Consider the following 21,739-nt stretch of genomic DNA (forward strand, 5'->3'; position numbering starts at 1 on the left):
ATGATGCCTGGAAAGTGGTCAAGACACAGGACCCACAAGTGTCTCTGTGGCTGACAAGCACTTGGTCAGCCCTCTGTATGGGTCACCTATCCAGAGGGGTGGGTTGTATAGACCAAGCTCCCAGCCAAACCAGGGGCCCCTCTTCGCCCTTTCCCTTCCATGAAGCATCTCTGAAGGCTGAATGCAGCCCACGTCTCAGGCTCCAGGACTGAAGAAGCAACCTGCCCCCGTCATTCTACCCCACCCCCCTCCCTCTATCCCCCTCTGCAGGGGGCTGCACGGCAGGGGGCTGTCCCTCAGTCAGCACCAATCAAATATGGAAAAGAGCCTGCAGCAGGCTTGGTGTATGTGTTTGATTCTTCCCTAACCAGGGCCTGGCCCCCACCTGGGCACCTCTGATTTCATTAGCATTCTGCCCAGCTTCCCCCCTCCTCCCACCAGACCCACCAAGGCCCCCTACTCAAAAATCAGTACGGTGGAGTTTTTTTTTTTTTTTCAGAGAGGAGGGGAGGGAGCCCCAGGTGGAGGAAGGGTAGCTGATTGTGAAGATGAATTCCAAACCTCCTGATGAGCAGGGACCTCTTTCTAAGCTGGCCCTACCAGGGAGGGAACCAAAGGGAGGGAGGTGCCATCTCAGATACATCCTACCCCCAACCCCCTGGAACTTACACGAGCCCAATAGCACCTCCTTACAGTTTGCATCCTCTATACCGCACTCCCCTCACCCTAGTCCTGACCTGGAGAAGAGCCAACGCACAGGACCAAAGTCTAGAATCCATACTTAGGAGCCCCTGTCCCACCACAAACATCCCACCAGCCTCACTCTGTCACTTCCTGTCTTCGCGTATGCTGTTCTCTCTGGCTGGAATACTTTCCCCACGAAGCCCGATCTAGTCTTCACCTCTCAGCTTAGGCACCACTTCCTGTAGGAATTCTCCTGTCACTACTCAGAAAGGCTCGTCTGCCTCCCCAGATGCTTCAGTAGCACGGCCTAAACTCGCTTGGACTACACCAGTGTTTCCATCTGTCCCTCTCCAGGGTTCTCTGTGTTGATAGCGGTGCCCACAAGGTAGGTGCTCAGGAAACACTGGATGGATAAATGAATGAATGGGTCACAGCCCATCTCAGTTTAGCCTTTAGGCTCACAATGCCTGAGGTCCAGGTGCTTTTCAAAATCTGATCTTTGGGACACCTGAAATACAGTTTCTTATTGCCTCCAAAATACGAGCAGAAGGGCAAGTAACAAATGGTTAATGACATGTGGACCGCGCAATGACTGCATGTCAGCTGGACACCCAAAGTCCACCTCACCCTTGGCTGTGTGTGGATGAAGTCTATTTGACCCGGAGTGATTGATGGTATGGGAGGGGGACACTGATACGTAAGGGGGCCCAGCAAGACTCTCGTGGGTAATACATGTGAAGCCCATGAAGCAGGGCTAGCGCTGTTTCGTGAACTCTACCTTGTGAATGCGCGCTCTGCTGTGTCCAGAAGCATCGCTTTGGAGGCAAGCTCCCTGCATTCCCGGTCCAAGGGGTTCGGTTGAAGTCCCACCCCCCACAGTCCAGCTTTGGCCAATCAGCACGCAGCTCCTCTGCGGCCGCTGTGATTGGCTCAGAGTTGGGCAGGGACCCGATGTGGCAGCAAGATTCAGACAGACTCTGGCTGCTCCATTGTTTAAGCCCGGGATCGAGTCGTGCCTGAAGTTCCACCCTGGATGTTTCAGTTTTGCACATTATCTTAGCTTTTCAAAGCCACTTGGGGCCAGTTTTCTATCCGTTGTAGGTGCCAATCCCGACTAGCATGCTGCCCAAACCCCACCTGGACACTGGCAGAACTAGTAGAGTGCCCCTCACACACATACTAGGGGAACCCCCACCCCCAAGTCTGCAGTGAGTACTGCACCGAGGGACTTGTGGACCTGCGTTTAGAATACTCTCTCCTAAAAAGAATACATTTGAATCAGTTCTAATGAGGTGGATGAAACTGGAGCCTATTATACAGAGTGAAGTAAGCCAGAAGGAAAAACATAAATACAGTATACTAACGCACATATATGGAATTTAGAAAGATGGTAACAATAACCCGGTGTACGAGACAGCAAAAGAGACACTGATGTATACAACAGTCTTATGGACTCTGTGGGAGAGGGAGAGGGTGGGAAGATTTGGGAGAATGGCAATGAAACATGTAAAATATCATGTAGGAAACGAGTTGCCAGTCCAGGTTCGATGCATGATGCTGGATGCTTGGGGCTGGTGCACTGGGACGGCCCAGAGGGATGGTATGGGGAGGGAGGAGGGAGGAGGGTTCGGGATGGGGAACACATGTATACCTGTGGCGGATTCATTTTGATATTTGGCAAAACTAATACAATTATGTAAAGTTTAAAAATAAAATAAAATTGGAAGAATAAAAAAAAAAAAAAAAAGAATACTCTCTCCTCTGCTCCCAGTCCCTCTCCTGCCTTGTTGGCTGTTCGTGGTTCCCTCTCCCGATTAATTTGGGATGTGTTCAGAGGGGCTCCCGTTAGCCACAGCCTTGGGCAGTGGGGACGCGAGAATGAGAGGGCTCTGGGCTGGCTGTGCAGTCGGGATGGTGACTTGTTTCTGAGCCCCAGATGCTCTGTGCTTCTCAACTTAGTCGCATTACCGACCTAGCAATTAATGATCTGTAGAATCCATCCGCCTGCCAACGCAGGAGACTTAGGTTCGATCCCTGGGTCAAGAAGATCCCCTGGAGAACGTAATGGCAACCCACTCCAGTATTCTTGATGGGAAAGCCCACAGACAGAGAAGCTTGGTGGGCTAGAGTCCATGGGATCACAAAATCGGACACGATTGAAGCGACTGAGCGCGCGCGCGCACACACACACACACACACACACATACACACACAGGCACACTGTGCCATTATCAGTTAATTGACTGTCTCCTGTTACCTAGAAGCTCCTAGGGGCGATGGGCGATCTCTATGGTGCCCGCACAAAATACAGGCTCAAGAAATACATGCTGAGTAGAGGAGCCTCTGATAGCTTCTCTAAAGATGAGGGGTGAGCTTATACACTCTGGGGTTAGTGCGGGCCCCTTTAGGGAGATGATGCGTTAACTGCTATGAAGGGGGTCCCGGCAAAGGCTCCCGGTGGAGTGACTTCGGCCAAAGAAGGGACATTAAAGATGGTGCGGCAGGCATGGGCCCAACTGGAGGAGAAGGGGAACAATGCAGGCCATACTCAGAGGTCTCCATGCCAGAGATGGAAGCCCCTCCCCAGAGCTGCTCCTGCCCCGGCCCCTGTGTGCCCAAGATGGGGGAGGGAGGGGAGTGCTGAGTTCCCCAGGATGGACACAGCCGCTGCTGAGAGAAGGGTGGTCACACTGCCTGCACGCTCCCCACTCCATCTCACCCCAAACTTGCCAGAAGATGAGGGGAATAAACAAGCCCCACCCACACTGTCCACCCCAGGGTGGGGCTAGGGGTGGAGCAGCAAGGGAGCCATCGCCTTATATGGAGCTAGTTTGGGTTAGACAATTCCCATGCTCATGCTGGGGAGACGAGGGACCCTGGGGACCAGCAGCTGCCCGGGGTGTGGCTGGGTCCCCACACCCACGCTGTCTCCGGGACCGCCTGCGAGTTGCTAATAATAGCAATGGCGGCAAAGGTGACAGCAGCAGCTGGCCATGTGCCAGGACTACGTGCAAGGCTTCCTGTCTCTGGACCCTCACCATTCACTCGCCCTTATTCCCACTTAACAGATGAAGAAACTGAGGCTAGGAAAGGGTAAGCCCCAGGCCCAGGAAGTCAACTGGGGTCAGTCGGACTCGCTGGCCCCACTCTGGCCCTCCTCTCCCTAGGGCCCTTGGGTGCATTAGGAGGCCTCTGGCATACTGCTGACCCCCTGGAGCTGCTGCCCTCCTGCCAGAACCCAGGAGAAGGTGGGAAGAAGAAAGTGTGCATTGCAGAGGGCAGCCCCCTTTCCCAAGCTCTGCTGTTCCAGTTGGAAGTAAGCAGCAAAAACATTCGCCACAGTCCCCAAGAAGTTTCCTTGAACTGAACTCTCCAGAGGCCCACATTCTTCCGCGGGGGGCTCCAATCTGGCCCCTGGGTGCCACAGGGGACACGTCCCACCCGTGGCCTCAATGGAATGGGGCTCTTCCGGCTTGTCTCCCTCCCCGCTGATCAGGGCTCCATCCCACGCTGTCTGCCCTGTCCGCAGACCCACTGTTCACTTAGATTTCCATCTGGTTTTTGTTTTAGGGGGTGGAGGAAGGGGAGGGTTTAGGGAGAAGCTAAGAGCTGGCACCCGATGGAGGTTAACCCGCTGCATTTGCTTCTCTTCTTGGCGCCCCAAGCTCTGTGCGTTTCCCCCCTGCCATCCGCCTCCGCAAATCTCAGGGCTGCTTGATCATCACATAACCTGCTTCTGATGGACGGTTAGACATCAGAGCCCTGGGCAGAAAAAGGAGCCAGCATCAAGATCAGCTTTCTCAGCATTCCAAACACCATGTCTAAACCAGCTTAGCTCAAGCCAGAGATCAGCTGAGTGCAAGTGTGTGTGTGTGGGTGGGTGTGGGTGTGTGCACGCACACATGCAAGTTCTAGATGTGTGGTGAGAACCCATCTGTAATTCCTGAAGGAGCGTATCTGAGTATCTCAGTTTTCCTCCCCAAGCCATCTTATCCAGCGACCCTCTAGAAGTTGCAATTAATCTCTAATTTGCATTTTTAACCTCAAATGCCACATTATAAAAATAGTTGTGTTTTATAGACGGTATTTGTCATGAAATTATACATGGTTACAATTTATACCATGGAAAAGAAAGCAAGCTGCTCTTTCTGCACGGGGGAATGCCAGCCTGGGTCTGCAGCAAAGCCCCATCCTCCTAGAGAGGGGACCCCAGGTCACTGGGCAGAGCTGGGCAGAGGCAGAGGGCTCATGGTCCTGGGTGTGCATTGGATAACTTGACTCCTTTTTAGAAAGCATCATTAAAGAGCCAGCAGCTCCTGGGACCCAGAACTCTATTCCTGATCTCGACTCCTCTTCCTGCAGGGTCTTGGGAAACTTCTCCCGCCTTGGTTTTTCCATCTTTAAAAGGGGGTTTGACAGTCCTAAACTGGGTATCTGCTTCTTCCCAAGTGTCAGGGAGCATGAGAAAGAAAACAGAGAGATGTTTACTGCACGCCTCCTGGAGACCAGAGGTGAACCCCTGCCTGCTTGACTTCATCAACTCCACTGAACAGCCCAGGCCCCAGGTACCGGCATTGTGCCCATTTTGCAGATGAGGAATTTGAGGCTCAGAGAAATGAGGCCCTTTTCCAAGATCATCCGGGAAACAAGGGTGAGGTTGGAGCTGGAGTCCCACAGCTAAGCCAGGCAGCATGCCCTGCTTGAGAAGGTGGGGGACTCCCTGGGATATCGGGGCCAGCTCTCTGCTTCTATGCCTGGGTCATTGTCAAGCTGCATATGAACAACAGGAGCAGGCAGTCCCTGTCCCAGGATCCTGGCCGCCTGCCTGCCTGGGTCAAGGAGCAGTTCTGATTTCTTTCTGGCAATCCTCTGCCCGGCGCTCTCACCACTCTCATCCATCCCTTTTTAAACAAGCCAAGAAAGGCTGGGTGAGGTCGGAGTCAGCACAGCCCAGGGGCTCCAGGCCAGCAGGGGTGGGGAACACCACGAAGACAAGGGTCCAAGGCCTGGAGCCCCCATGGCCTCCATACACAGCCCATCTTTCTGGGTCTCCGCTTCCTCCTCTGGGAAATGGAGCCATAAGACTGCCTACCTCCTGGAGGATCTGGGAGAAATTAATGAGATTTACACAGAGGGCTGAGCACAGAGCAGGTGTGCAATAAATGGTCCTGACTGTCGGGGTCTCAGTGATGATGAAGGGGAACACACTCCAAGGCCACTCAGCGCACCCCAGTCATCCAGCCCCCGACTCAGCCACAAGCACCCCATACTCCCTCCACTCCTCCTGGGAGGCAGGGTTTGCAGTCAGCCTGGGCCTACCTTCCTCATCTTGTCAAGGAAACTGCCATCCCTGAAGCCCTGGTGTTGGGTCTGTGACAGGTGCAGTTGCCCCACTGATGGAGTGGCGAGCCCCACTCTGGGCAGGGGGACACCCTGCCTCGGGTTCTGCATGGCTCCTGGACCCACCCTTTCCTGACACGGGTTCTTGGATCTCAGAGAGAAGGTGTGCTGGGGCAGACAGACAGCGCTTGTGGTCTGCTCCTTTGGAGATGGGGTGCCCACGAGGCTCCGGGCAGCCAGGACACAAGAGGTGTTCCCAAGTTAGCCATTCACTTCCCAGATGACAGGAGACATACCAGGGTGCTCTGCGCACCCCCAGTACCCACAAGGGGCACAGAAAGCATTCCCACCCCTCCTAACACAAAAACTGCCAATCTTGAAGCAGGCCTTGCTCATTGGTCCTCTCAGTGGGACTCCCTCCCACTTCCTCTGCTCCTGGAAAAGCCCCTCTCTCTCTCTTCTGGTGTGCTGAACAACATGTGGAATCTTAGTTCCCCGACCAGGGACCGAACTTGTGAACCCTGCATTGGAAACATGGAGTCCTCTGTATCTGCTGTTCCTTCCATGTGGAGCACCCTTCCCAACTTCTTCTGGTTAACTTCACTCATCCTGTAGAGCCCTTCTGAGAATCCACTTCCTCCAGAACGCCTTCCCTGAACCTCCAGACCAGGTAGGTGACCCCACTATCTGTTCTCATCTCCTTTATAGCAGAGATCACACCTCTTTGTTTCTTGATGGGACCCCAGGATCCAACCCTCAGACTAGCACGGAGTAGTAGATGCTCAAGAAATATTTCTGGAAGGGAGGCTGGAGGGAAGCCTTCCCCATTTCCTCCCCTTGGAGCTCTGATCTGCCCCCAGCTTGAATCCACTGCAACGGCAATAGATTCCTTTAAACGACGACCCCACTTTCAGCCGCATTAGATCTTGGCCTTTTCTTTTTTCCCTCCCCGTGAAACCAGAGTAGTTCATTTTTACTTCTTGTCTCCAGCAATTTCCCACTTTGAGCTCTGACACTCTCCTCGCTTGGGGGTTTGGTGGCAGGGCAGCCGGCTCGGCAGGAGAGGCTGGCCTTCCAATTAGAACATGATGTCTCTCAGAAACTCGAGATTCCCAAAGGCTGGGGGCCCTCCCAAGCCGCCCCCAACTCCCACATCACAGCATAGCCCAGAAGCCCTCTGTCCTGGCAGTATGGGTCAGACTCTGCACAGGGATGTGTCCCCGGAAAAGCAGTATCTTAGCCACTGTGGAGCTTTGGGGTAAGAACCGAGGGAACCAGAGGGACAGTCCCTCCCTGGCAGGGGCTATGCTGATTCTAGCAAGAGGACACTACGGGGCTTCCCTGGGGGCTCAGCGGTAAAGAATCCGCCTGCCAAGAAAGGAGACACGGGTTCGATCCCTGAGTTGGGAAGATCCCACATGCTGCAGAGCAATGAAGACCTGAACACCGCAACTATCGAGACTGTGCTCTAGAGCCCGCAAAACTCAACTACTGAGCCCATGTGCTGCAACCACTGAAACCTGGCAGCCCTAGAGCCTGTGCTCTGCACAGAGAGAAGTCACCGCAATGAGAAGCCCGAGCACCGCAACTCGAGAAAAGCCCGAGCAGCAACGAAGACCCAGTGCAGCCAAAAACAAATATTTAAAAAGAGGACACTGTGGCTCTTGGGCCATCTGAGGGCTCAGCACAGAGTGGTCAGCGTTGAACCTGGGCTCTGGGGACCACAGTGTATTTCCTGGGTGACCTTGGGCAAGTCACTTGGCCCTTCTGAGCCTCAGTTTCCTCATCTATAGTGAAAGTCGCTCAGACCCTTTGTGACGCCATGGACTGTAGCCCACCAGGCTCCTGTGTCCACGGGATTCTCCAGGCAAGAATACTGGAGTAGGTAGCTGTTCCCATCTCCAGGGGATCTTCCCAACTCAGGGATTGAACCTAGGCCTCCCGTATGGCAGGCAGATTCTTTAAGGTCTGAGCCACCAGGGATAATACCGCACCTGCCTAATAAGGCTGCTGAGAGAACTCAGCATGAGGCAGCTTGTGAAGTCCTGAGCTCGGGCCCAGACAGAGGTAAAGAACTGGGCATCAGGGTGCTCCTGACTCTGCTCCACTCGCTGGTTAGGGACAAGCATGATCAACCTAGACAGTGAGTTAAAAAGCAGAGACAGCACTTTGCTGACAAAGGTCCGCATAGTCAAAGCTATGGTTCTCCCAGTACGGATGTGAGAGCTGGACCATAAAGAAGGCTGAGCATCAGAATTGATGCTTTTGAACTGTGGTGTTGGAGAAGGCTCTTGAGAGTCCCTTGGACTGCAAGGAGATCCAACCAGTCCATCTTAAAGGAGATCATTCCTGAATATTCATTGGAAGGACAGATGCTGAAGCTGAAATTCCAATACTTTTGCCTCCTAATGTGAAGAACTGACTCATTGGAAAAGATCCTGATGCTGGGGAAAGATTGAGGGCAGGAGGAGAAGGGGACGCCAGAGGATGAGATGGTTGGATGGCATCACTGACTCGATGGACATGAGTTTGAGCAAGTTCTGGGAGTTGGTGATGGACAGGGAAGCCTGGTGTGCTGAGGTACATGGGGTTGCAAAGAATCGGACACGACTGAGTGACTGAATGACTCATCTGTCCAGTGATGCCTCAAACAACAGGTGTGTGCACGCAATGAATGAATGAATCAGTTCAGTTCAGTTGAATGAGTAAGTGAATTAATGAATTACATCCAGTGTTCTGGGAACCAAATAGCAAGGCATCGCTTGGAAGGGGACTGGGAGGGATGGAGTTTCATATATAGTCTTTTAGGGGAAGGTTGGAGAAGGCAATGGCACCCCACTCCAGTACTCTTGCCTGGAAAACTCCATGGATGGAGGAGCCTGGTGGGCCGCAGTCCATGGGGTCGCTCAGAGTCGGACACGACTGAGGGACTTCACTTTCACTTTTCACTTTCATGCATTGGAGAAGGAAATGGCAACCCACTCCAGTGTTCTTGCCTGGAGAATCCCAGGGATGGGGGAGCCTGGTGGGCTGCCGTCTCTGGGCTCGCACAGAGTTAGACACAACTGAAGCGACTTAGCAGCAGCAGCAGCAGGGGAAGGTGGAAAGACCTGTTTTCTGTAGCCTCATCACAAGGGAAATAGGGAACAAAGGGCCAATTTCTCTTTTCTCCCATTTCTGGGACGTTTTCCTGGCCTTTCCTCCCTCATCTGAGATGCACACCCCCGCCACCTGATTTGAGTTGTGAGAACCGTGCTTCAGGTCCTGGGGGAGGCAGCCACGTGTCCAGCCACGCGGGGAGGACCTTGCATCTTGAGGCATCTCTTGCTTCAAAGCCCACGGGGTTAGAGGTGGGGGGCGTGGAGGGGTGCTGGCCTCAGGGAGGGCAGGGCTGGGCTGTACTCTCTCAAAGGTGAGTCCATCCTCTGCCATCCGCACAGACCAGGCATTCCCGAGGGCAAGGGGCACGGCAGATCCAGGTCTGAACATCCCCCTCACTTACTACATCCTCAGTTCATGCTTCATGGGGTCATGAAAAAAGATGCAGACTCTGAGGCTCCAAACCTCGGCTCCTCCGCCCACCGTGGGCCCTTGGGTGAGTCACGCAACCGCTCAGAGCCTCAATTTCCCCAGCCGTCTTGAGAACGGCAGACCCCCCATATGACCTTCTCACGTGATCAGCTACTCTACTTCCATCACTTCCCTAAACCCTTAAAACCACCCCGCAAGGGGCACGATTCTCCTCCCCTTGACAAACATGCTCAGAGAGAAGATGACACTTGCCAAGGTCACACAGCTGGCCAAGCCCCAGCCCCGGCCCTTGAGTGGACGGCTGAGATGCCCTGTCCAGAAACTATCCCCTTGCAAAGAGACCCCTGGATTACTGGTTCTCTTCTGCAAGAGGAGAGGCCTGAAGACTGGGTTGGAGGAGGATGAGAAGGCAGAGAAGGAGGACCCCAGGTCCACAGGGTCCCGGAGGGGAGGCCCAGGAGGGAAGGGGAGGGGTGCCAGGGACTCCCAAGGGCCCTTGCCCACCTGGGGTGGGGGGCGGCCAGGGCCTGAGCCCTGGACGATGCCGGCTGCCCGCTGGCTGGACCGGCCGCCTGAGGCACCATCTTGAGAGCATTAGGGGCTGCTGTTCACAGATGTTTTCTGTTACATGTTATTTGTTAGTCTAATGAAAGGAGGTGCACGGGCTTTCAAGACCTCGGAGTTCTGCGGGGGTTTTATATGGGAGGCCCGCGCAGAGCTCTGGCGGCAAGAGGAGGCCGCGAGGCCCCTGCCAGGCGCGCCCGGCGGCTCCTGCTTTGATTCCGAGGTTTGCAGCCATCCGCGTGGTAATTCTAGCTCTGGTTAAATGTCATTTTTAATAACGCCATCTCTGGCATGTAAACGGCTGCGCCCGCGGCAACAGGGGCAGCTGGGAGGGGGAGGCTGGTGGTGGGGGGTGGGGGGGGTGGTGGAAGGACAGGCAGGGAGGGAGGCGGGATTGGGGACCAGTGGACAAAACCCTCAGGGGTGGTGGTCACCGTCCTGGGGGCATGGATGCCCTACCCTGCGGACCCTGCTGAGGAAAGCCTGCAGCGTTGTGAGGGGCAGAGAGGGTGGGGGGACAGGGAGGAGCAGGCCAGACAGGCCAGACAATGGGAGGGGGCTTTTCCAGTGACAAGTGATAGAGACCCCCCAGCTCAGGCTTCTGACCCCCACCCCCGACCCCGTCACCCTGGCAGCGAGAGGGAGTCAGGATGCTCGAGGGGAAGAGACAAGATCTTCCGCGTGGGAACGCCCCCTTCAGTCCAGCTCTTTGGGAGCCTTGGGCTGGCACCCAGTGGGTGCCCGCTGAGTGCTGGGAGGTGCTCAACAGTGATTGTGCTCCCCTAGACCCAGCTGTGCGGCTTCCAGTGCAGTCAGGTCTCTGGGGAGGCGGAGGCTGGGCTGGGCCTTAGAGCAGCAAACACCGCCCCCCACACACATACTGGCCCCTTCTAGATGCTTCCAAACGATGCCAGTCTTCCCTGGCGGCTCCAGTGGGCCTCTCCATCCTCTCACGAGAGGACCATTATCCCTGCAGGCAAACAGGAGGACGACAGAGGGGCAGAGTTAACCCTGGAAAGAGCTTCCGAGAGCACAGCGGTGCACACGCTGTGATGCCTATAAAAATGACTAGCCTTGTTTAGTCGCTCAGTCGTGTCCGACTCTTTGCGACTCCATGGACTATAGCCCTGCCAGGCTCCTCTGTCCATGGGATTCCCGAGGCAAGAATCCTGCAGTGGGTTGCCATGCCCTCCTCCAGGGGTTCTTCCTGACCCAGGAACAGAACCCAAGTCTCCCGCATTGGCAGGCAGATTCTTTATCATCGAGCCACCTGGGTAGCCCCCAAAATGACTGGGACTGTGCCAAACGCAGAGGCCCAGGTCCAGGCTCCAGAGGGTTTCCTTCCATAGGCCGACACATGGGAACATGCATTTCACCTGCTCCCAGGGTGATTCGAATGCAGTGATTCCTGGGCCCAGGTGTTGACAAACAGAAGGTCCGACTCCCTCACCAGGGGACACTGAGGCACACAGAGTCAGGGAGTGTCCCAAGCTGTAAGGCTGGGCAGGTCCTGGTTCCTGACTCTTAGTCCTCCTCCTCCTGCCTCCAGGGCAGCCACAGCACAGGTGACACGCCCTTGCCTCGTCATCTCAGCTCTGGGTGGAAAAGCCTTTGGGGAAGCTTCCAGGTCTTGTAGCCCCTGGGCATCCCGCTCTCACTGCCCTGACCTCCCCCCAACCCGGAACCTTCTCCAAAGACCACAATGCCCCCAGCATCCCCTACCACCCATCCTCAGGCCGCCAGGTCCCAGCTTCTCGACTCCTCTGCAACTCATCGCCCCAGCATCCTTCCAAGGTCCCCACTGCCCATGCCCTGGCTGCACCTCCCAAGCACAAGAAAGCGGAAAGGATCACAAAGAGGGACCCAAAGTAATGTCTTCCAGAGCTGGCTTCACTTTTAGGACGCAATAAAAAATATCATGAGCCGTAAAGGGCCCCAGGTGGATGGCGTCCTGTCATCACGGGGGCCCCTCGGAGCCGGGCTGGGAGCAAGCAGCTTCCCACATGTGGAAGGGACACGGGGCGAGGGGCCTGGCTGGCAGGGTGGGGGGGCCCAGCCCGAGCATCAGGGTCACGTATTCAGTGACCTTCATTCCCAGGACACCTGGAGATTCCCTGGCTCCTGGGGAGGCATGGCCTCTCGCTAGCAGCAGCTCGGCTCCCTCTGGGCGGGGAACACCCTGCCCCCTTGCCCCTGGGGGCTGCCGGGCACCCCCATCTCCCTGCGTCTGCTCAGCATGGGCGCCTGCCGAGACCACTTTTCCCAACTCTGTCTAAACAGGAAGCTCCCACGGTGCCTTTCTACTCACCACCTCGCAAAAAGCACTTAACCCCTGGCCCTGTCCAGGCGCAATCTGGCTGCGATCTGGCTGCAATCTGGCTGCTGGTCTGTCCACCAGCGGCCTGCGGCCACCCTGGCTGTCAAGAGCCTGGACCTGATCATCTGGGCCAGGCTGGAGCCTTCGGGACAGGGGTGTGAAGGTGGGTGTGGGTGCAAGTGTGTGTGTGTGAGAGAGAGAGAGCGTATGTGTGTGGGAGTGAGTGAGCAGGTGTGTGTGTGGTGGTCGTGTGTGTTGGGGCGGATGGTGTGTGTCCCTGTGTCCGTGTCTGGGAAAGCCACCATGTGGCTCCCAAACGCCAGCCAGAGTTATCACCGACCCACCGCAAAATGAGGAAAACAGGGGCAACTTGCAAGCTTTCTGGTTAAGTAAGTCTGTTTTAAGGACCATTCTCGACTCTGAGATGAAGATGCTGAGAGGTGCTCGCTTGGATAAAAGGATGGGGGCAACAAGATGACAGTTGTTGTCAGTAAATGGCTTTTCTTGGCCACTTAAAAATGCGTTTCAGTTTATCTTTAATTTTTTGGCCATGCCACCTGGCATCCCATCTGGGGACTGAACTCGCGCTCCCTGCCGTGGAAGCATGGAGTCGTAACCCCTGGATGGCCAGGGAAGCCCCTCTTGGCAACTTCTAAAACTGCCCCACTCTATGCCAGTTCTTCGAAGTGCCTGGAAATTCTCACCGGGGCTTGAGATCTGAAAGTCTAAGCAGCTGGTAGGAGCTCAAGGCGAAACACATAGTGGGTGATCGGAAAACAATTGCTGAATGCAGTGAGTGAGTGAGTGAATGAGTGAATATGGGAGCAGGCGGTAGACAAGAAAAGAAGTCCTACTGATGGTCCTCAGTCAGGGACCCTCCACAGCTCTCCCCTGTCCATGAGGCCATTCTGGATGTTTCCGGGCAGGACTTCCACTCACTCTTACATCTTCCAAGCCACCCCTCCCCGCTACAAGCCAGACAGTCCCCATGCTGCCAGGCCTGACCCACCTCACCCCCAGCCCCAACCCCAGGACCCAGGTCACACTGCTGAGAATGTGGAGAAGACCCCTCCCCTGGCTGCCTCGTGGTCCCCTGAACACAGCCAACGCCAGCCTGGGAGTGGACATCCCTGGTCAGAGCACCCAGCATTCTGGGGGCTCCAGGAGTGGCTTTGGCCAGCAGTGGAGGGCAGGGGTTTGGGGACAGGCCTGGGCTGGAATCCCATATTCATTTGTGTGACCTTGGCAACCACTCAGCTTCTCTGAGCCTGTTTCTCTCTCCATAAAATGGGTATAATAAAAGGACCCACTTCTGGTTGGTGTGAAGACAATGAAGGGTGAAGCACGGGGGTGCCCTGGCCAGCAAACAGTAACCGGTCACCCTCACCACGTACCATCAAAGGCACCTGCCTTCCCCTCCACTCCCACGGCCTCTGGCCCCAGGGTACCACCCTGGTCAGGTTCCAACGCCGAAGCTCTGTTTGTAGGATGTGTTCAGGGCAGCACTGGCGCCTTAAATCAGTCCCAAGTTTCACTCCCACCTGAGATTAGCCCCTGCCCTTTGGATCTGGCACACCAGGAAGGCCTCCCAAGTTTTGCCTTGTTCAGGCCGACCTCACATCCCTGCCCAGGACAAGACACTGGGAACCCTTCCTCCCTGCCTCTATGCACTTAGAAACCTAACACGGCTGAGGGTCATCCCAGTGCCCCACTCCGTGCCAGACCTCAGGACCTCCCTGACCGCTTTGATCCTCAAACAAACCTCAGTCTCCCCAGCAACCAGGTAGGGCTTCCCCTGCCCCACCCCTCCAGCCCAAACACTCGCTGTGCAGGAGAGAGAGGCCTGGACAAAACAAAGCCCCCCCACCTCCCCAGCCAGGAGACCTCAGGCAGGTTACTTTGCCTCTCTGGGTTGCCCCCATAATAGGAATGGCAACCACTAGCCCAGCCTGACTCATAGTGAGCATCGCCATGAGCTGTAAAGGAGGCCCTTTATTGAGCACCTACTATGCTCCGGGCATGGTCTTCCACACCCTATAAGGGACATCACTGTCCACCATCCCCATTTCACAGATAGCAACACTGAGCCTCAGGGAGCTTCCTGGGCCTCAAGGGGGCCAGCAGGGATTATCACTACTGCTGCAGTCACTTTTCTGGAGTCTTCTGGAAGGGAACAGTGGAAGCTCCTGCCCTGTTGAGCTTCTGTTCACAGGGAAGGACCCTTGTGGGAGTGTCCGGTGGTCCCAGGCCCCCATGCCAGGCTTGCAAGCTCCACTCAGATGATCTATCAAATAGAGCAGCAAGACCACCCTGGAACCATGGGCAGTGCACGAACTAGCCAGAGTCCTCCCTGCTGACAAAAAGCCCGAGATGCAGATCACTGGCCCCTCCTACCAGGTGTCCAGCCATTCTCAGACTGAATGCCCTGGGCTCTCAGCTCTACGCCTGGTTCCTACACCTGGTTCCTCAGCTCTCATCACTCCTGTCTCCCTGCTCCTGGGCATGTGCTGAGGGAGGCTCTCACCTGTCTGGGGGGTCCAGGCTCAGCCAGGACCCAGGCCTCAGAGACGCCACCTCCCTGGGGAAATGGGCCCATCCCAGGGCAATTTCTCAGCCCAGATCGAATCATGGAGGAGAGACAGGAGGTGCCCCACAGACACCTGCGTGCTGCTTCCCATCCTTCAGGTTGGGGCCTGGAGGTCACACACGGAGAGGCGAGCCAAAGCCAGGAGCTGGACCCGGGTGTCCCGACCGCCCTCTTCCCGGGCTCATTCACAGTGGATCGCTGTCTCCCCACCCGTGCCCCCCAGAGGAAATGGATGGAGGGAAAGGAAGGAAGGGGAGGAAGCAAAGCAGGCTTGTCTTTAAAAGGTCGGTTCTGAAGAAACACTTTTGTCTTTATCGCCTACCAGCCCTGCCCCTGTCTCGCAAGCTGGCACCTGGTACCACCCCCATCTCCCTTCTCCACGGCCCCAGAGGCTGCCGCTGCCACCTTTCAGAGCCAGTTAGAGGGAGGCTGGCTAAAAAGTCAGATGTGGAAAACAGTACGGCGGTTCTCAAAAAACTCAACATAGAATTCCACTCCTGGCCCCTCAAAGAACTGAAAGCAGGGGCCACACCCGTGTTCCCAGAAGGATCATTCACAATCGCCCGACGGCAGAAGCAACCCGAGTGTCCACCAATGGGGATACGGGGAAATCAAATGTGAACTATTTGCAACACGGTGGGATACTGCTCAACCTTAAAAAGGAAGGAAATTCTAACACCTGCTACATGACGTACACATCGTGAGAACGTCATGCTAAGTGCAATAAGCCAGGCAACGGAAGGACAGGCACTGTACGATTCCACATCTATGAGGTCCCAAGGGTTGTCTAATTCATAGACAGAACTTAGTGGTTGCCAAGGGCTGGGGGAGGGGGGATGGGGAGTTAGTGCTCAATGGGGGGCAAAGTTTCAGCTGGGGAAGACGGAAAACGTTTAGGAGCTAGACGGTGGGGATGATGGTACAAGGATGCGAATGAACTTCACGCCGTCCAACTTGACGCTTCAAAACGACTGAAACGGTAAACGATGGTAGATGGTTTACTAGAAAAATCCAAAAATGAAAGGCCAGCTGGCCCATCTCTCAAACTCAGTGGTCCCTTCAGGCCTCCCGCTCAGATACTTGGCCTTGCCTGCCACCACTGGCAAAGGGGAGAGGGACATGCCACCCAAGCCAGCCGTGCCCGTGGCTTCCTTCTGCCCATCAACAGAGGTGACTCAGAGAACAGCTCCGTGGGGGTAGCCCAAACCCCCGGCCCAGGGCCCCAGCCCACCCCAGCTCAGCCTGTGCCCTCAGGCTCCAAGGGCCCCACTTGAATCTCTGAGAAGGGAACCCACTGGGTTCGGGCATTTTTCCTAAACAGGTCGCGGCCCCAGTGGGGCCAGGCAGCCTCGCTGGGTTGTGGGCTTCATCCCTGCCTGGCTCCAGGGGTTTCGTTTATTTTCAGTGCATCCGCATTCCTGATTCCGCCCTGCCCACAGGAGGGAATGTTTTAAGGAAAATCTCAGTTATTAATGTGGTTTCTTTTGTTGTAAGTCACTGCGAAGGCAGCAAACGAGAGTTTATTTTCCTAACGTGCTTGGCATAGCTTGGCGCCCCGGCCCAGACCTCAGCGTTTGACTTGGGAGGAACCCGAGACCCTGGTTTGCTCTGAGTCACCGGCGAAGCCACAGCCTTCCTGGTCAGTTCCAGCGGGGAGCCTGGTCCAGGGAAATCATTGGCAAGAATAGGCTAGATGTACTGATGACTTTGTGAAACGAAAGACTGAAAAATCTATTCAAAAATTTTTGAGACTGCTAACCAGACAGGTTGAAAATACATCAATTTTCTAACTCATTGGTTTCCCCATTAACCTTTATTTTTCTAATAAGGGTCACCCCATCTCTTTACGGGCTTCCCAGGCGGCACAGTGGTGAAGAATTCGCCTGACAATGTAGGAGATGCAGGTTCGATCCCTGGGTGGGGAAGATCCCCTGGAAGAGGAAATGGCAACCTGCTCCAGTATCCTTGTCTGGAGAATCCTGTGGACAGAGGAGCCTGGCGGGCTATAGTCCATGGGTCTGAAGAGAGTCAGACCCAACTAAGCGACTGAGCATGCACGCACCTCTATTCGGTTTCAGTCGCTGCCTTTGGATCTGGAAACAGCTCCAGAAGCCACAAGAAAAACCTACTTCCAAGCGTGTCCAAATCCTCAGCGAGGGGCCAGAACTGGAGGATGAAACCTCAGCCTAGGGCCCACAGATGCTGGCCTGGGGACCAGAGTCCCAGCACCCTGAGGTTTGGCTGCCCGCTTATTAAAGGGGCCCAGTGACGCAGGCTGGGCTCATGAGGATGGGGACGAAAGGTCCCTTCTCCTCCACCTTTGGAGACTCCATGAGTTGGGAATCCAGCCGCAGTAGGAGGGGGCACCTGCTAGAAAGAGGAAGTAGGGGAGCAGGGCAGGGTGCCAGTCTCTCTATCCACCTTCCTGCTCGGGGGCCCGGACCCCTGAGCAAGCCAAGGGATTCTCTCTCCTAGGCCTGGGGGCTGCCCCAGAACACCCCCAGCTCTGCCCCCCTGCCTCCTGGCAGCGGGCACCACTGGAATGCACCCAATTGGCCTTGGGGAGCTGCTTGACTCGACATAAAACATTTGGGTTTCATGGCCTAGAGATTTGTTTTCAGTCTAAGGAATGAGTATAGGGTTACCTCCTTTTAATTTTGCCAAGTAAGGACATTAAAATAAACCCATCTCCAGACATTATCCCTGTTTCATAAAAGAAAGTGCCTTTTAACACCAAAAGTGAGCTAGGAAAGACGCAATCTCAAACAGAGAATTCTTTAAGCTAGGTTTTTGAGCTTCAGGAACTCTCTGTAGTGTCCACATTGGGCTTCCGTTTGTCTGTTGAGGTCTGGAGAAAATGTCCCCAAGGGCCGAGGGCCGGGAGGATGGAGCTGAGGTCTAGAGGGTGGGGGCTTCTTGAGCCTGGCCCTGATTCTGCCTGGGGCCCCCAGTCCCTCACAGTGATGGAAGGAGATGTCCACCTCTGGGGGGCAGACTGGCCACTGCCCTCGGCCCTGTCCCACCAGAGCCCACACACGGGGGTCCTCTGTCCCCAGTGCCTGGGAATTCCCCGTGTGCAGAAGAGAAAGGGCTCCCGGGCCCTCAGTGGGGGAGACGCGATCCCGGGGGGTTGCTGGGAAGGCCTGGGGGCTTGGGGACTGCCAGAGGCCCTGGCCGAGCACTTGTGACCCCAGCTATTCTGGGACTCCCCCAGAAAAGCCCCCCACTTGGAGCCCTTTTAGGCTGTGAGCAGGAGAAGCAGGGCCATCTCCTGTCCGTCCCCACGGCCACGGCCAGGACTTGAGGACAAAGCCCGCCTGGCCTCCTTCCTTCTCTCTCCACCCCACCTGTACTCCTTCCTTTTCCTTTCCTGCCTTTCTTCAATTTGCTCCTCTTTCTGTCCCCAGCCCCCAGGGGTCCCCCATGCCTCAGGGGAAACTCGGAGACCTCCCCTCTGCCCTGCTGGGAAGCTGGCTCAGAGCCAGCAAGAGACCCGACGGCCACAAACAACCAGCCGGCAGGACCCACCCGACACCAGGAAAGGGCACTCCACTTTTCTCTTGGCCCAAACCAGACACCATCCATCCTTCCACCAGGGAAACCCCAGCTCCCAGGAGGGGGTCAGCCTGATTCCTGATCCCCTGGGTGGGTGAACAGAGGCCAGAGGGGCTGGCGAGAGGTGGATGGACACCACTGGGAAGGACTTGGAGGCCATGGCATGCGGCTGGCGCCAGGCGGGCATGGCATGACATGTCTGAGACGCACCATGACAGTCAGGTGTGTGTCGGCCGTACCTCTCCGGTACACCCAGGCTCCTGGACAAGGCTTCCGACAAGGCTGATGACACCTCACCTTTTCCTGCACCTTCTCTCATCTGAAAAGTGGGGTACGCAGCCACCCTGGGCTCCTTGCAGACCCCGGAGGCTGGTGCAGGAAGTTGAGGACCCCAGGGACAGGTGGGAATGCTTCTGGAGTCAAGTGGGTGACTCTTAATGGGCCTAGAGTCTCCAGCAGGTCTGCCGGCTCCCCAGAGCTAGGAGAGCCAGGAGTGGTCTCAGAGGACCCCCACACTCCTTTCCAGGGCCAGGGGTGAGCTATGTGGACTCCAGCCCTCCCCCTCTCTCCAGCAAACTCTCCCCGGCCAGGATCTTTGCTTTATCTTCATCTTCTCCTCTTCCAGCCACTCCCCCCTTCTTACCAAGGGCTCAAGACCCTGCAGTCCTCTGTGACTTTTTGACACACACACACAAAAAAAAGCCACTTGGGTGGGTTGTTTGTTTTTAAAGCCCCTTCCTGATGACCTTTAACCTCGGCAGGGTAAGAGAGGCCTAGCTGGCTTTTCAGGGCTGGGCCGCTCCCCCTAGGGAGCTGCTAGAAGCGGGGGCAAACTGGTGGGGGAGGGCAGCATCGATACCCTAGCCAGGGCATCCTTCTTAGAAAAGCCTAGCAGGGTGTCCTGGAAGAGAGCGGGGCAGAGTTGGAGACCCAGCTGTGCGACTAGGTCTCTTCGCCCCACTCGGAAGCCTCAGTTTCCCCAGCAATAATCGCACCCACTTCTCCCAGGCTGTTTGGGAGTGGGGGGATCAAGGGGTACCACCCGGGGCAGGGCACAGGGCAGCACAGCGCCCTGTTCTCCCAACGACTGGAGGTGGATCTGGCCTCCCACAGCCGACAGCTCCCGTCCCGTCCATCGCGGACATACAACCTCAGGGAGGGCGGCGGCGGCGGCGGCGGCGGCGGGGGCCACGCCAGCCGCTCGGGAGGCGGCGCCCAGCGCCCGCACCCCCGGAGGTCCCGCCGCGACTTCTCCTTCCCAGGCCGGGCTCCGGCAGAGCCAGAGTCCCCGCTTCCGTCGCCGGTCCCGCGCTCGCCCCTTCGGGCCCACGAGCCTCTGGCCCCGCATCCCCGGCCCCGGCCCCGCGCACTCACCGTCCTGCGGCGCCGCCTCGCTGCCGCTGCTGCCCCCGGACGGCTCGCGCGCCGCGCCCTCCCGCGCCTCGGCCCTGGGCGCGGGGCGCGCCGCCAGCCGCCCGGCCGCCGCCACCTCCTCCAGGTCCAGGAGGTGGCTGACCGTGAAGTTCTTGCGCGCCTGGGCGCAGTCGCCCGGCCCCAGCGCGGGCGGCGGCGGCGGCGGCCCCGGGCCTAGCGCCGGCTTGTCCGGGGCGAAGGCGGGGCCGGCCGCGCTGTCCATGCCCGCGGGCCGCCCCGGGGTCGCCGGCGGCGGTGGTGGGCGCGGGTCCGAGGCGCGGGTGGCAGGCGCGGGTCGGAGCGAGCGCGCCCCGGCCGCCCCGCGCTCGGCCCCGCTCCCGGCCGCCTCTTGGCTCCGCGGCCCGCCCGGCGCTGACGTCGGGGGAAACCAACTTTCTTCCCTCCCCTTCTCTGCCGACTCGCTCGCTCCCAAGTTGCTCCGACGCGAGCTCCTCCGGCCACACGCCCCTTCTTGAAGCAGACCTCGCCCCCTGCCTCTCCTCCTCCCCCTTCTCCTCGCCTCGCCCGCCCCCACCGCTCCGACTGCGGGAGGGAGGGGGTCCCGCGCCAGGCCGGCTGGAGGCTGGGGGCGGGGAGGGGGGAGAAGATAGTGGTGTCCTTCTTTCAGCGTCCCCACCCGCATTTGGAGGAATGGGAAAGTTCAGTGTTTGGGTATGTGTCTGTCTTTTTTTTTTTTTTTTTTTAATCCCCCAACAAGTGTCTGGAGAGGTGACAGTGGAGGGATTAGCAGCCCCGCTTCCATTTACAAATTCCTCCGCAGGGGACTGGGGGAGCGACTCTGGGGGAGACGGATTCCACGGAAGATCTGAAACCTCCCAACCCACCTTTACCCCCATGCGCCCTAATGCTGCCGTCCCTGCCCAGACGGAGGAGAGTCCTCGGTCCGCCTGGTTCATACCACCTCGCGCCAGGGTCTCTGCCCCAGAAGGCAGTACATCATCAAGCCTCTGGGGGTGTACCATCCCCCTAGCCCACCTCGGGGATAGTCCAGGCCCTCCCCAAGGAAAACCAAAGCAAGAGGAAGGAGGTTCCTCCCCTGCCCCCCTCCCCAGAATTCCTAGTTTACACACGGAAGATGGATAGATAGCCAGACGACAGCCAGACTGACAGATGGGTGACAGAGAGTGAGAGAGAGGCCTGCCTGGGTCTCTGCTCTTGTTTTTGTTTTGCAAGGAAAGCACAGAGAAGATGCCCCCGGTGGTGAAGCGAGACTGTAAGCCATCCAGATGCTGCTGGTCTTTCCCCAAAACTGCTCTTGGAGGCCTGGCCTTCCATTGTCCCCTCCACCACTGCAGAGCCATAACGTTTGAGCAAGAAAAATAAGCCCCCAGGAGAAGACCTTCAGAAAATCCTTTCTGGGCTGCTGCAAAGGAAACCCAGCCTGCACACACCCCTGAAAACCTGTAGACGGGCAGCCAGGTTCTGCATGAGCCAGGATTTTTCCCAGAAAGGCATCACCCCCAAGATGAGGCCAGGTGTCCCCCACATGACCCACAGCCACCCATAAGAGCACATGCGAGGGTAGGTTGAGGACCTGGAAATGATGAGAGATGAGGTTCTTCTTTTTTTTAATTTGTTTTATCGGTCATGCCGCAAAGCACGTGGGATCTTGGTTCCCTTCCCAGGGGTAGAACCCCCACCCCCAGCACTGAAAGTACAGAGTCTTAACCATTGGACAGCAAATTCTTCTTTGGAAAGTTGCCCAACGAGTGTCCAATGAGAAAGAG

The 21,739-nt window shown here is 56.8% G+C and overlaps 1 protein-coding gene across 1 annotated transcript in view; it reads right to left on the minus strand.

Moving 5' to 3' along the window:
- The window catches only part of PRRX2 (paired related homeobox 2), a 51,951-nt gene extending 31,537 nt beyond the window's left edge, over positions 1-20,414 (minus strand). Inside the window, exon 1 of the mRNA XM_070378853.1 lies at positions 19,953-20,414. Coding sequence (XP_070234954.1) covers positions 19,953-20,214 — 262 coding nt within the window. The 5' untranslated portion in view covers positions 20,215-20,414. The remainder of the gene's footprint in view (positions 1-19,952) is intronic.
- Between the last annotated feature and the right edge of the window lie 1,325 nt (positions 20,415-21,739).

This window comes from Bos mutus, chromosome 11 (assembly GCF_027580195.1).
Source record: "Bos mutus isolate GX-2022 chromosome 11, NWIPB_WYAK_1.1, whole genome shotgun sequence".
Taxonomy (NCBI): Eukaryota; Metazoa; Chordata; class Mammalia; order Artiodactyla; family Bovidae; genus Bos; species Bos mutus.